Consider the following 15150-nt stretch of genomic DNA (forward strand, 5'->3'; position numbering starts at 1 on the left):
CTTCTCTCCGCCTCAGGAAAGGCACAACTCCCTCAGGGACTTTCTCCTTTTAAATTACCTTTGAAAGAAACTGCAATTCCTGTTAGCCTCCTTCAGAACAGCAAGAGCTTTCCATCAGCAGGTGAGATCTCCTGTTTGGCAGCCAACAAACAGCCAAGGCCAGCCCCCTGCACGAGTCCTCCAGCTGCAGGAAGAGGTCTTGACCCTTAGGTCCATAGCTACCAGCATGGAGGCCTGTCTCTAGGGAACATGCCTACATGGTTTGCAACTATCCGTTCCAAAATGAGGAGTGTATGTTGGATGCTCAGGTCATCCAGGAGTTACGTACGGATCAACTTAGAGTGAAAAGAAATAACTGATTTCTAAATATGAGATTTCCATCTGGAGAGTGTACTTCATGGGGCTTTCAAGGTATTCTACACACAACCATGAGCAAAAAGCACCAGCCTATGCACTAGCCAGATTCAGCTAACAATAATAATATTTAATCTTGACATAGCAGAGGAATCATTATGAGCAAGATAAATTGTGTTCCCATTTTTCAGAATGAAATCCAGAAACTCACTTTAGCTATGTCTTCACAGAGTACATCCTGAGACTTAGCTCAAAGCAACTACCGTAGCATACACACAGAGTTATACTCAAAGAAGCTATTAGCGCAGGTGTGAGAAGCTGGAAGGATGCATTACCAGCATTTATCTGTCATCTCACCTACCCAGAGATAGCACCACATTATTAGGCCAATTCTCTTCTAGGGGGAACTTGACCCCTAGATCTTTACAGCCGACTGCTTGCACTCCACCACGCGTACAAATGTCATGTGCCCAGGGCTACCTGCAGCAGCATTGCACCAAAAGAAAACACAGCTTTGTTTCAAAAGGTCATGAGAATTGCCTTGACTCCACAGCAAAATGGTGCTAAAAGTGTTGTGTGGAAAAACAGACATGTAATTGCCATCCTCCTAAATAGAGAGACAGAAAATAGCTTTCTGTCTTAAAGCTTCCTGCTATTACAGCCTTCTGTGTGTAACATACACAGTTTCTTCTAGTAAATGGAGGATCAAGGAGTTTCTGAATTTAAATTAACTTCATGAGCAACAATAAATTAAAAATATCTAGCTCAATGTTTTCTTCGTGCCATCATATTAATTAAAAGAGTCTTTATCTGAACCACTAACTACAAAGTATGAAGTCCTTAAAAAAACTCACAAAATCATTGCAGTTCTTTTCATCTCAAATAAGAGCGCGTTAGATTTTATACTTCAGCAATCAAGAATACATTCATAAACTTTGCCCAAATACAAGATTTCTTGATTTTCTGACATAAAATAGCACTTTTTCCCTGTAGATTTTCCACCTAATTAAAGAGCAGTATTTATGGCTGCATGAGCACTACCACTTTCCAAATCAATAACAAGGCACACCAAATACTAGAATGCATCTTGCCTTTTTATTGTTCTAGACAAAGAGGAGTACATTTAACACAATCACTACCATCACAGGTGTAAACTTACAATGTCCCTCTGATCCCTTGGGCGTCAGAAAACATCCACTCATCATTCACTCCACTTTTTTATCATAATAAACTGCGTATATCAACTGTCAGCAATCATTTTTCTAAGTAAAAACACAGCCAAAAAAATAGCGCTTGTTAATAGGCCTTTTGAAGAGTCTTTAAGGTACCAGCAGAATAAGCATGCACACTAGCAATACAAAACCGCAGATACATTGCCCTCCCCGAAAGCTGAGCTGTGCTGGAAAATTCACAGGTTCAGTGTTGGAATCCCACCTCCTGCGAAAAGCCAAGTCGAGATCTGTGCATTGCTTAAGTTCAAATCTCAGTGGGAGTAAAGCAACCTAAGGTCAGTGTTTTGCAAAGGGGTTGCTTTAAACCTACTGTTTGAACTGTACAATAAAACCTGGTCTGTGGTGAGAACTGCTCTTGCTCCCCATCAGCTACCAGTGTTACAGCGGAGAGCGATGCCACTGGAAATGATGTGCTGCATGATTTTGCATGTATTTGTGGGGGAGGGAGGGAATGTGCACTTGAGGGCTGCATGAACACCCTCAGTAAATAGTGGGTCCTGATGACATATAAAGGGTTTTTCTAGAATACTACAAAGGACAAAGCAAATTTCCTGCTTGGCATGCAGGTGCAAGGAAGCTTTTCCTTGCTGAGAGCCACATGCCTTTCAAACAGCTTTGGCAGTACACTCCGTTGTGATATTTAGTATGACTGCAAATAAAGTAATAATTTGGCAGTAGGTCACAGTTTCCAATGGTGGGATGAAAGGGGTGAGAGGAGGTTTGAAAATGTACAAATCCGTCATAAAGTTTCTATCCTTACACTGATATCATTGGGGTGAGGGATTTCAGCTGACCATTGGTGGACCTCCAGCTTGTCCTGGGCTCCCTTTACAGTTCATAAAGAGAATTTGGCACTGCTGAAGCGCCAGTCATCTTACGGTAAAGAAACCAACTTAAAATAAGTCACGTGACTCAAAGCCCCGAAACATCTCTTTCTTTCCACTAGTTTGAGAGGGAGGCCAGGTCACCTTTAAGATCAAGATGTACACCTTTGGTCAGCTGTACCCCTCCCTGGGGAAGCACATAAACTCTAAGACAATATTGTCCTGTAAAGTTAGTTGAAAGAAATGTCAGATAGGGTGTCGCTCAGTCCTGTATAGACAGCCAAGACAACATGGACGCATCACATGGATGCATCCCTGTTCTGCCCCCAGGCTTTTGCGTAATGCACAGACTTGGCGTTTGCATTCAGCTCGGGGATGAATTTCACCCCCAATGAATAAAAAGCACTGCAAAATTAAGGTTCCTCTATGACTTAGCCATAAAAATCTACTGCAGCCAAGTCATTCTAGTTTTTTTTCCAAGGGTATTTTCTAGAGACGCTTAACAGGCTGCCTTGTGCTTGGTGACAGAGGCTCAGAGGAGATAGGTTCACCACCCATAAAATAGTTTATATGATGCCTCCTACAGCTTGTTGCTTTTGCAGTCCCTCCCACTACACACACGGAAATATTAAATGATCCTGACACTAGACTGCAGCTCGAGGGACCTATAACCCCTAAAATAAGCTTAGCAATCTTTCTCTTGTGCCAGTTTGCAAATCCAGGCAATGCACATAAGCATATAATAAGGATGATGATAAAAGAAATATTTCTAGCCTGTTTGCTTTTAGAAAGTTACTAATTGTCCTTGTATCTTACTAAGCAGTGTGACAGTAAAATATCAGCCACTTATGGGAAGATAAATAGACATAGTAACAAAAGTGAATAAAATAACTTTGAAACCCACTTTTGTTGGGTATGGTATTTCAAGTCTACGAAAAATCTTCTATTGTCTACAAGAATTTTCCATTGGGGCCATTTTCTGCTCCTCTTCCCCCCCCTCCGACCCCCCCCTCCAAAAACAGGGAAAAGGAAAACAATGAGAAGGGATCCACTTTTTTTTCCCCAGAGTAACAAGGCCAAATCTTGTCTACTGTTACACTGCCTGCATGGGTCTGTTCTCTCCTGTCTCCCACTGATTGCAGCAGGGATATTAATAGCATCAGCACTTTAACCCCCCCACTATGGAGTGAAATTCTTCCCTGTATAAAGTTCACGAAAGAGCCGTGGACCGCTTTGGTGGAACTGAAATGTTCCTCAACAGACAGTTTGCAGGAGGTTTCAGGGCGCACGGGCGTTTTGTAGGCTCTTTGCCAGAACTCTTCACAGAGGCCAGTGAGAGCAGCTCAACCCAGTATGTGATTTGCTTAATGAAAGACACTTTTCCGGAAGATTTTCAGACACAACCAGTTCAATTGCCAGGTGGTGTTCATGTGATTACAAATGTTACTGATCACATTAAGGTATTTAATAAATCCCTGCAAAAAGATCACAGCTACTGTGTGGCTCTGAAGAAATTAATGCTGTGATGCAGATTACTGTGTTTGCTATGTACTGGACTGCTGATAACAATCTCTACACTTGTGGACAAATACCTTCCTCGGACTGCCAAGCAGTCAATGACAACTATTAATTTCTATATAAAACTATGACTGCTTGCAAGTAACTTTTCACCTATGCATCATTGCAAAATAGCTTTCTTTTCATGTTAGGGCCACAGTCTAACATTAAACATATCAAAGAATTATTTAAAAAATATCCTTAGATGTCTTCTCCCAACTGGTATGAAACGATGAGACTCCACTGACTTTCACAGATCGATGGCAATTTACATGTGCTGAGGGCCAGGCCTGAGAATCTAAGGACAATATTTGGCTTGAAATATCAGAAAAGTGAGATGCTGTCCTTACATAAAACCCACGAGCGAGGCTTTGGTACTATTTTTTCTTTCGACATTTCAGCAGATACAATATCACATATAGTAATGATAAAACACACCAAAGCAAGAATGATCTAACTGAGCTCTACCTGTTTGGATAAAAATTGTTTTCCTTGTGGTGTGGCACAACTTGCACTCTAGATCTTCCTGTAAAGTATTGAACAGAATTTTATAAATGAATAAGTGTCCATTGGCCAAATCCCAGTGCTCATTTCAGTGTATTGCAGGAAAGCAATCACAGAGGCCTCTCTTTTCTGCTCTCAGGAGGAGGGTTTCTGTCTGCAAAAAAACATGAAATGAAAGAACTGAATATATCACTTTAAAAGAATATATAATTGATTAGACCTAATCCCTCAGCACAGCTGTACTCAAGGTGCTTTGCTGAGTGAAAAACCATAGTTATTAGTGCTGGTTTTCATCCAGAAAAAGCGATACAAAATAAGCATGTTTAGAACTGGGATGCACGGAGAGTGTTTTTGTAGTTTAAATGTTTTCATTTTCATAGTTAACTTGTAGGGACTAGGTTTGCCAAATTATTTAAGTGTGCTTTATAAATGCTGAGCAAAATTCCACTTTCTGCTGCACTGCTCAATTCCTTCTCAATGATTGATGGCTTCCTGTTGGTGATGTCTTCAGTACTGTGTAATTTAATTGTACCAGACAGCATGTGCTAAGGGGCCAATTGTGTTCTCAGTTACACTACCATTTTTCCAGAATAACTCTGAGTTAAATTCAGCTGTCTTTCTAACCTTGTTCTCTGAAACGCATAATCTCTCAGGGCAGATCTACATTTGAGTTTGTGGCTCCTACTTTAACCTGAGTTGATTTATTGACAGTTGCCTTATTGCCAACTCCATTTGGAGCTATTCCTCCAGAACCCCCTCAACAGCTTAAGTTTGAGAGTCTTGGTGAAAAAGCATTTCCAAGCTTTTTTTCTCTATATCCAGGAAAAAATAATTTTAGATCCTCCAAGATATTGAAGTATCATTTATTTCATTGTGGTCAAACATCCTAGATCTTTTGTGGGTCCTGGTCTTGTCTTTTGAGAAACAAAGGCTGAAATTCCCATCATTTCAGGAGCTGAGTCTCTTGCAGAACTCGCAATAAAATTGTTAGTGCCAGCAACTCATATTAGCAAGTACAATTGTGACTAAAGAGAAACTCAGCATAATTTGTGATTTTCAACCTGTGGTCTGTGGTCCCCAAAGCAGTTTGTGAACTAACTTTGAAGAGCTTCTTAAGAAAAAAGAAGTTAAGAGGCTTAAATTTACTGCGAACAGGGTTTACATCTCCACTGGACAAAACATAAAAACTTGAAAACCACTTGTTCATAATCAAAAATCTCTGTGAAACAAGAAGATCTTTAGCCAGCTGGTGTTCCTTTGACATGACGCCTCCTGACAAATCAAAAACAGCAAGGGCTTCATTAACACAGACACCCAGCTCCCACAGGAGTAGCTGGGCACTTCTGTGTAGGGACCTGTTCCACCGTGCTACAACATCCCTGCTGAGCAAAAGGCATCAGCATGGCCAGCTTTACTTCTGTCCCCCAGCAGTTCCCGCCTATATATATACTATACTATACCACTCTATATATATACTATACTATACCACTCTACTGACTTCTTGTTAGATTTCAAGCTTTTGGGGGCAGAGGTTGTTTTCAGAACTGCTTTTCCCTCCCTTCAGAGCCCTCTATTCCCTTAAACCCAAACTTTTGACATCCACCTTTGTGTTAAAGAGGACTTGTTCACTTTCCTTGTCTGCTTGCACTTGCTGGCTTACTGCCATGGCATGTGTTATTAAACACTGCTCCTCGCTTGTAAAATACAATCCTGGATGAGTGAATGCTCTCATTCGTGGGAGACCAGTAGAGATCCTAGAATCATCTTAGCATCACACAGGCTTATGGAATTTCAGCGTAATGCCAACAAGCCACAAACCCTGCCTAGGAATCACTAATGACTTAACGAATACAGGCAGGAAGAGCAGCTCTGGGAGCATTCAATTGTAATCTGAAGGACTGTGAAACAGAAACATCAGTTACCAAAATTAATTGTGGCCCTCCTGGCCCTGGCTTAGGAAGCCACGTCCTCCATGGGGTTTGCCCTTGTAACAAGAACTGTCCATAATCAGGAGTTGTTGAATGAAGTTATTTGGGTATAAAGCCTGAGAAGATAAAGAGTTGGTCAGCATAAGCCCAACACCAGCGCTTGAGTAAGGATATGCAGGTGGTACATTTCAGCAAATAGAAAGCCAGAATGTGCCACTTGTAGAGCTTTGGCCACTGCATTTCACATTAGTATCTCTGCATCATTCAGTAATTTGTATTTAACTGAAGCATCTCCTCCTGAAAGGTCTCCAGTCTCAATCTAAAGACAGGAAAAGATGGAAAGTAATCTACCTTTTCTTTATTAGTACTATTGAATTCCCACACCTGTTCAAGGGTGGGTGATGTTGCAGATAATAAGTTAGGTTTGCTTTGATGATGGACTGTTCCTATACCACTTGTTCTGTTGCACTGAGAGCTGCCCTGAATGAGTGCCTTGTCATCCCAGGCCTCTCCAGGTCTTTACAGAAACAGGGGCTTATCCTATGAAGCTCCGGAGTAAACTTCTTCCTCTGTGCTCTACCTTGCCTCTTACAGCACAGCATTGCTCTCTGATGGGTCCACTACCCACTTCACCCTCCAGGTAGAACAGTCAGAACAGATCTGTGTGAGTATATCTCCATCAGTGGGTTTAAAGGTATTGTGCTCCCTCTACTACATTCAGAAAATCTGCTCACTGCAGCCTAGGCAGAAGTTTGGTACCTCTTTTAACTTCCCGTGTAAGAACCTGGTGACGTTAAGGGAACGAACAGAGCTGTGACTACATGTGGTCTTGCCATGTCATGCACAGGTACAAAACATTTCAGCTGAACTTAACCCAAACAGGTGAAACCCCACTTTGCACCAGAACAGCCCAGCACAGCTGCAGGGGGTGATTGTACAGCTGATGACCCTCTGTTCACAGCCTGCAACAATAGTTATTTAGTATTATGCTAGTGGCTTCATGGGAAACTCTTTTTGTACAGGTAACCCATACTGCACTGAGAGTTCTGCCCTAATCAGATTGCTATTCATGGCTCAAAAAAGCTAAAGTCACTCCAACCTTACTGTGTGGGGCTCTACGTGATTGCCCAAGGTCACAAGAAACCAAAGGCAAAGCAACATAATCATCCTTCTGTATTATAGTCTGGGACACGTAATTGATTTACATCTCTTTAGTTGATTCTGCTGTGAGTGACAATTGGAGCAGAGTGTGACTTTAAAGGAACAAGGGGCCCCTCTCACCTACCAACAGAGATGGCACTAGCTGAAGGCACTGAGCAGTCACCTAAAGGAATGGGGAGATGTGGCTACAACTTCATTTATTCAGCAAAAGCTGCTTCCCTGTCATATTGCCAGTGTTTATGAGGCTGTTAGGGATGGAGAAGTAGTACAAGACGTACATGACGGGGGCTTTATTAAACATAAGAGACCTGGTGCCACGTGCATACTTCAGACAGCATAGGGACCACCTGTTAGATGAGTAAGTCCTACCCCAGTCAATATTTGTCTATATTTATGAAACCACATCTGTACGCATCACTAAAATCAGGGTGTTTACCATACCCTGATTTTTTTGTTCATTGGGACTTCTGAACCAGAAGACAGGCATGTGAATTTATACAATGCCCTGTGTGCTATGATAAGTATCCGAGCAAATTTGCTTCCTCCTTTTTCATGGAGACTGTCAGTGCATAAGCACGGAATATATGTACTTCCCTTTCCCCTCTGTCAGCCTTACTTGCCTTTTCTCCTGCTCTCCTGTTCACCTTCTGCTCCTGTCCAATGAACAGTCAGACCACATTATTATTTTTTCCCCTTCATACATCGTCTTTCCTTCTCTATTTGATGCAGGAACTGTCTGGGTAATTCTTTGGCCTGTTATGCAAGAAGTCTGACTAGATGATCTTTAATGAACCTCTCCAGCCTGTGAAAAATAATCTGTACTTGGTACAATCCTATTTGCTGAAATGGAAGTGAGTCAGCAGAGATGTCATGTCTGCTGTACATAGACAAGCAGACCTGGCTACTGGGAGATAAAGGCTTAAGTAAAAACATTTCTATAGAAACACATACCCGTGTATCTAGATTATACGCCGTCTTCTTTAAATCCTGCAACGCCCTCTGCATGAACTCAAACGCATGGCAGTCAACACAGGGACGACCTGGAAAAAGGTACAGTGAAAAGGCATCACTGTCACAGCATGAAATCAGGAGTGTGGCAACACAAAGAGGAAATACTCAGAGATCTTGCACTGCCAAAAGAAAACCCATTTTACCAGGCACCCGCATGTGCATGTGTACAGAGTTAGGGCTGTCTGTGGACAAAGCCGTATCTATCCTTGTGCAAGTGCTCACTTCATGTAGGAAGACGAGCAAAAGCAAATTAGCGTTTTGCTACGTGTGCTCTTCTGAACATAGGCCAGGCTTGATTCTGCCAGGTGCTGTGTGCCTTCAACCCCCAGCCTCTTGCCTTAAAATTAAAATCCTCGGCTCCTCATACGTGAGTTAAATCTCAGTCTATACTCTGAAAATACCAGTTTGCAGTGGTTCAAAAATCAGAGAGGCAGGTCTGTTTTTACAGGAGACCTTACAGAAGAACAGCTTGGCAAGGGGCAGAGCCAGATCTGTATTTGCTTCCTTTCACCTGCTGCTGTATTTTCTCTCTGCCAGAAATGCAAAGCGTCCCACTGTCTCTGCAGCTGGTGCCAGCGTGTGTGCACAGAGGGGCAGGGCAGGGAAAAGGCAGAGAAGAGGAGGAGGAGGAGGGAGGGACTTGACAACGAAAATGGCTCACTTCTATCTTGGGCCTGAGCATTCCTGCTCTGCCAAGATTCGCCCTGCACTGATCTCACTCCCTGTCGTTCAGTCACAGAGTTAACGAAGCGTGGGTTTTCAAGGGAAGAAATCTCAGATACTGGAGGAGATGCATGGGGGATGGAAGGAGAGACAATGTTGCACTGATCACAGAGCACCCCTGATGGGGGGAAGCGCTAAAATCCTTGTCATGATGCCACCACTTGTGCTGCTCTGACAGAGGAAAGTGGGTGCAAAGCTGCTGCTCAGATAGCTAAGGAGCTCCCTGATGCCAGAGGGCTCCTGGGCAGCGTTGCAGGACCCCATTCCTGGCTCCCTGCTGGGCAACAGGCATTTCTGAGCTGGGCCTGATGGAAGGGAACAGCCAGCCTACTTCTGGCTCCGTCACTCCCCAGCAAGCCTCTTCGGGGCTGTGACCTGTCCAGGAGGTATTTCTCTCTCGTCCAACCTCCTCCATCTCCCCTCCACACAGCTCACATCTCAGGCAGATTCAAAAGTCAAGCCAGAGATTTCATCCCAGGGATTTGGGGAAATGCTAAGTCCCCACCTCTGTAAGAACAACATCACTTGCTAAGACCCTCTCCCCGGGCCTTAGATGAGTAGAGAGAGAGCGCTTTGAGCATATTTTTAAAGGCACTCAAACCCACCCACCCCCCCCGCCATTTTCAGTATTTCAGTAGTCTAACTGTTTTCATTTCAGAGCACGGAACAGAGCCCTGAGAAAGAAACCTGCATCCTCGATGTGCTATGAGCAAATCTGTCTTTCACTTGGCACTGTGGCCTGCTCCTGTTGCTGGGGTCTTCTTGGAAAGCAGCCCCTGCCCTGGCTCCACCTCAGGGAAGTGCCACATACCCTGAAGTGCCTGTCACCAAAATGTTCTCAAAATCAGAACTCGCTGGAGAAAAAATAAACTAAAGGTCACAAACGAATATCTCTTGCCCCTGGCAACGTGGAGAAATACAGACAAGGAGACACTAGTGGAACCACTAGTTCCACTAGTTCCACTAGAACCACTAGGAACAACGACGCCAAGTGATTGCTGCACTTCTGCTATCCCTGTGAAAGAAGCTGCTCGAACATTAGAGCAGCTTCTGTAGCAAAACGGTGGTGGCACTGAGGATATCTGCCCATGCAGATCTGTGGGTCCTGGATCAGACCATACGTCTTATACTGGCACAGGGCAACTTGAATGCAGTTTCCCCTAAAAAGTAGATTAGGTAAGTAGTGGTATTTCCTCACTCCCCAAAAGGTCTATGGCTACAGTCTGATTTTTACCAGCAGAGCTACCCAAGTCCTGACTCTGACTGGGCTTTTGAGCTATCATACTAGCCAGATTCTCACAGTAGCGGATAGTTAGGAAAGTCATAAGGATAAGCCTGTAGCAATATTCTTCCAAGCTCCTGAGAGGTTTGTTTTGCTACCCAATAAGCCCTCCATGGATTTTTCTCACATTAATTTGCCCGTTGCCTCCTGAATCCATGTAAACTTTTGGCCTCTACAACATCCTGTGGCAATGAGTTCCGCAGCTCAGCTATTCATTGTGCAAACAAAATACTGATTTTATCTGCTCTGAATTTATCATCTTCTCGTTTCATTTGCTGCCTCTATACTTTTTGCATTGGAAGATACAATTATTCTATATTCACTAATTTTGTTCCACTTATGACTTTGGTAATCTCTATTACTCCCTGCCTCGGTTGTCTCTTTTCCAGAGTGAACAGTATTAGGCCTATCTAGCTGGACTTATCCTCCCTTAATGCTCTCAGTACTTTCTGTAGGATGCCCATGGACATTTCCCCAGAGTCACTATGTCTAAGGCTCTGGTTTCACAAAGGGGTTAAACAAATCTAAGTGTGTGCGGCTGCCAATAGGAGCAGTCCCACACTCCCTTCTGTCCTTGGCGATGTGTTCCCGCACCTTCCCTTGTTCACACTGTGGGTGACCATGCAGTTGCCTGGTCAGCTGATCACTGATTTTTTTCTCCAGAGCATCTCCCTGGACTGGCTGAATGCACAAGTCTTAGGGCCAGGACAAGAAATGGGGCAAAGACAGAAGGCCAGGGTTTGGGAAGGGGAAGGGCACAGGCAGCATAAATTTACATCAGCTTAAAGTAATCATGAAACCAAACCTTAAGTCACATCATAGCAAAGTGCTATTAATTCCTTGCTGACAGCTGGGAATAGGCTATCATTCATAGGGAGACTTAACAGGTTTGTGGATTAACATAATGAGAATTATCAAGAGTCAGCTATAATTCTTTAAATGGATCCTGTCAGCATGAAGGCTGTATGCGTCTGTTTGGGGAGAAGTGGGGGAGGAGAGCTTAAAATATGCTTCTTGGCCACATTCTTGGTGAAGAACTGGAACTGAAAACACGGTGGAAGTCTAATTTACTTTCCCTCACATGTGCGCTGTGTTTATTCTTTGTATTTCATGCATCTTGGCTAATTAAACAGACTGATCAGCTTCTGTTCCTCAGACTCCGCATTTCAGCTTTTGCAGTGGGTGATTTGGGTTGTAAATGCAATGGGAGGTTGGGGAAATTACTTAATCTTTTTAGTGGTTTGCACTGAACTTTGAAGAAAATCCTCTGCAATCATTTGTAACACCACTTTATACTTGAACAGTCTTTTGAAAAAGCAAAGTGCTTGGGTATGCAGTATAAGGACCTGATTAATCATTGCTAATTAGCATTATTCATAATAAGCTAGGCATGGCTCCTTGATTTTCTTGCAAGCAAAGTGGACCGTAGGAGATGATACCCCAAGCCAGATATCACTGCCCCCTCACAGGGCAGAATCCTTCTGTAACACAGAGAACTGTGACTCCTTCTCACACCTCTCCACTGTAACTGCTACATCTCCCACACTTGCACTTCTCTCTCCTGTAACCAGCAAGGACCAGAACTGAGCATATGAGGTCAGTAAACAGCTCTCCTCTCCCTTATCCCTAGCAAAACCAGAATTAGTATGGTCAATGTACAACATGTCTCTCCTGCTAGAACCTGCACTGCAGCCTCTCTTCTCTTCCTGGGTCATTCAGGATCATGCAGCCAGCAGTTTACCTGGGCTGACAGTATGGACTTAAGCACCTGCAATATGGAAGATGCACATATGTGTTGCTGTTGCACTTCCCCCCAAATTGCCCACTACTATCAACTCCTTGGTGAGAAACAGTCAGTGGAGCTGTCTTGTAGGACAAGATGTAGGAATGTCTATACTAGATCAAAAGGAAGGTCGATCTGGCCCAGTTTCCTATCTTCCACGAGCTACATGCCTCATAGTAAATAACCTGTGCCAGGAGCCTTTTCAGGCTTTAAGAAAAGCTGGCACGGAACAGTTCATTCTGACGGTTAACTCTTGGCCTTCCAGACAGGCAAATGGCCTGCTGTCATGGACAAAGGTGTGCCAGGGACCATTCTAGCCATTTACAGTCATGTTCCCCTGCCAGGAAACAGCCCTGGGCACTATTTACTTTCCTGGTATAGATATGATCTCCATTGCCAACAATGGGTGCCCACAGAAGCACACAAGAACATGGCAAACACGCAGGAATGTGTCCCTAGAAGACCCTCCCAGGCCTCAGCAATACGTGACTTACAGAGTGCCAGAGCCAGAAGAGGTGCTTCGGTATCTAACAGCCCTTTCTGAGACTTTTCTTTCTTGAATTTACCTAATCAGTTCTCTGATACCATGTAAACTTTTAGCATCCCCAGGGAAGCAGCTCCACAAGTTAACTATCAGAAATAGCACCAATAGCACCAATGGGTTGCTTGTTGCCTTAAAACTCCACCCCTGCAGCAGCACAAAACAATCATGATCAGCTGGGAGCCTTCCTCTTGGCCTGGTTTCAGACAGAAATAACTTTCTAGCATTCATAGCAATGCTAGCAGGATAAAGCTGCCAGCCTCCATTATTCCGGACAGAGCAGCATATCTCCTCAGGCCACGGAAACACTCAGACCTGCCTTCAATTCCTCCTTGTCACATGCAAGAACAGGGCAAACCGAGAAATCTTTCTCAAGGGTTCTTCATGGGGCTCAGCAACCTGGCCACAGGATGTTGAAAAGATTAAGTAACACCTTGAGACTGAGGTTGGAATCTGTGGCCAAGATACAGTTCTACAGGTAAAATGGGAGTTTCCACTATACAGGTGGAGCGACGAACCACCATATACTTTTTCCCCTCAATGTATATTTCATTGACCTACCTCTGCTAACAAAGACACACAAAGGGCACGTATAATTTATTTCTCAGTCACCATCTTCTCCTTGACAAAAGACAAAATAGACTACTTGCCACAAAAATTATTCAAGTTAATTAATGCACACCTGGAAAACAGACACACAGAACAGAGACGAGTGATAGGACAACTAGAATGGGACAGACCCAAACTTAGCACTGTCTCACTAACAAAAAAAGAAGAGAATGGAAAAAGAAGGGAACTCAGCATTCAAGTCCTATATAGGCAGCCATAGGCTTATTTAGGAAACAGTAATACTATTCTGGGAGAATAATATGCAGTGACTAAACCACACCTTGGATTAAAGATTTTGGTGGTCATGTAAAAAGACTGCTGTGATAAAAAATAAGTGTGACTACTAACTAGAGATTGGCTTGTATGCAGTTACCTTCTTTTTGTTTTCTTTCTCCAGAGGATATTTTACATTTCTAATGAGTGGCTACTTCACACTTGTTCTCATCAAAACACCCTGAGAACACTGCCTCCTTCTCCTAACACCTTCCCTTTGTACTATTGCCTCCTTTTAGAGCTAGGAAAGTTGAACTGGAGACTTGCTCAAAATCACAGAGGAAGTTAATACAGAGCTGTGAGCTGAATTCAAGAACTCCCAGCTCCGAGGGCTGTGCTCAATCCAATCTGCCATATTTCGTCATTTTGCTTTGCAGAGCATGATTTCTCAAATCTGTACATGTTTTATAGATGTGCTGTTTGGGTCAATTTCCCCTGTGTCAATCCACAGTAGTTACAAGAAAGCTGAACTTGACCTATTGTTCTAACCAAATACCAAAACACGCAAAATGCAGTGCCCTAGCAGACATAAACATGATTTTCCTTCTAACAGGAAGTCCTTTTCCCAGACTAGCAAGGACTTTGTATGTATAGTGGCAAATGTGGCGATGAAACTCTCCAGAGGTGAAACAAAAAGACCTACAACCAAATAGTTTTCAAATAAGCTCAGATGAAAGTTATAGTATGCCGTTATTATTTTTTCCTAAGTAACTACTGATTTTTTGCTTGCTTGCTGTTTCTGTAAATGCTGTTTTCATGTGGTTTGCTGATAGGCAACAAAGTCATCATTACTCCCTCACGTACGAGTCAATGCAGTATCCCCCTGGAGCTTAAGATCTGTGTGGATGAGGGGAGTTAACCGAAGGAAAGAAAGCAAGAAGCAGTGCCCTGGGAAGGCATGAGTGCAGCACGGCAGGGTACATACTTTCCGCTGGAATGACACTCCCAGAGTCCTGGCTGGCCCCAACAAGCCTCACGCTTAGCAGGCCAACCACCGAAATGAACGGGATGGCCACACGCATCACGCTGCAGACAGACGGCAATGGCATTGCTCTCATCAATTATTCAAGCTATCTTCTCAGCCTGAAAGGAGAAATAGTGAAAATCAGCTGTTTGCTCCCAGCGTACTCCGTTCCCCCCAGGGAAGCAGACAAAACGTGATAGGCACAGATCCACATGTACACGCAAACCCACAAGCACACATCACTGCAGCAACATGCCATGAACTTGGAGATGTGATGCCCCCCAAGGACCAGTTTGCCAAGTACCTGATCTTTCTCTCCGCTTATGTGACAGACCCTTGGAAACAGCTGTAGCAAGCAGGCGAGACTCAAGGCAGCCACACTGAGCATGCGTCCCCTCTTGCAT

The 15150-nt window shown here is 43.6% G+C and overlaps 1 protein-coding gene across 1 annotated transcript; it reads right to left on the reverse strand.

Annotated features, from left to right (window-relative positions):
• Positions 1–1427: 1427 nt before the first annotated feature.
• Positions 1428–14846, reverse strand: NICOL1 (NELL2 interacting cell ontogeny regulator 1). Its single transcript, XM_009686133.2, has 3 exons — positions 14708–14846; positions 8512–8600; positions 1428–4625 (listed from the first exon to the last, which is right to left on the reverse strand). Exons 1-3 carry the CDS (start codon positions 14838–14840, stop codon positions 4560–4562), a joined length of 288 nt encoding a protein of 95 aa, XP_009684428.1. The 5' UTR covers positions 14841–14846; the 3' UTR covers positions 1428–4559.
• Positions 14847–15150: the final 304 nt, after the last annotated feature.

The sequence above is a fragment of the Struthio camelus genome, chromosome 4 (genome assembly GCF_040807025.1).
Source record: "Struthio camelus isolate bStrCam1 chromosome 4, bStrCam1.hap1, whole genome shotgun sequence".
Classification (NCBI taxonomy): domain Eukaryota; kingdom Metazoa; phylum Chordata; class Aves; order Struthioniformes; family Struthionidae; genus Struthio; species Struthio camelus.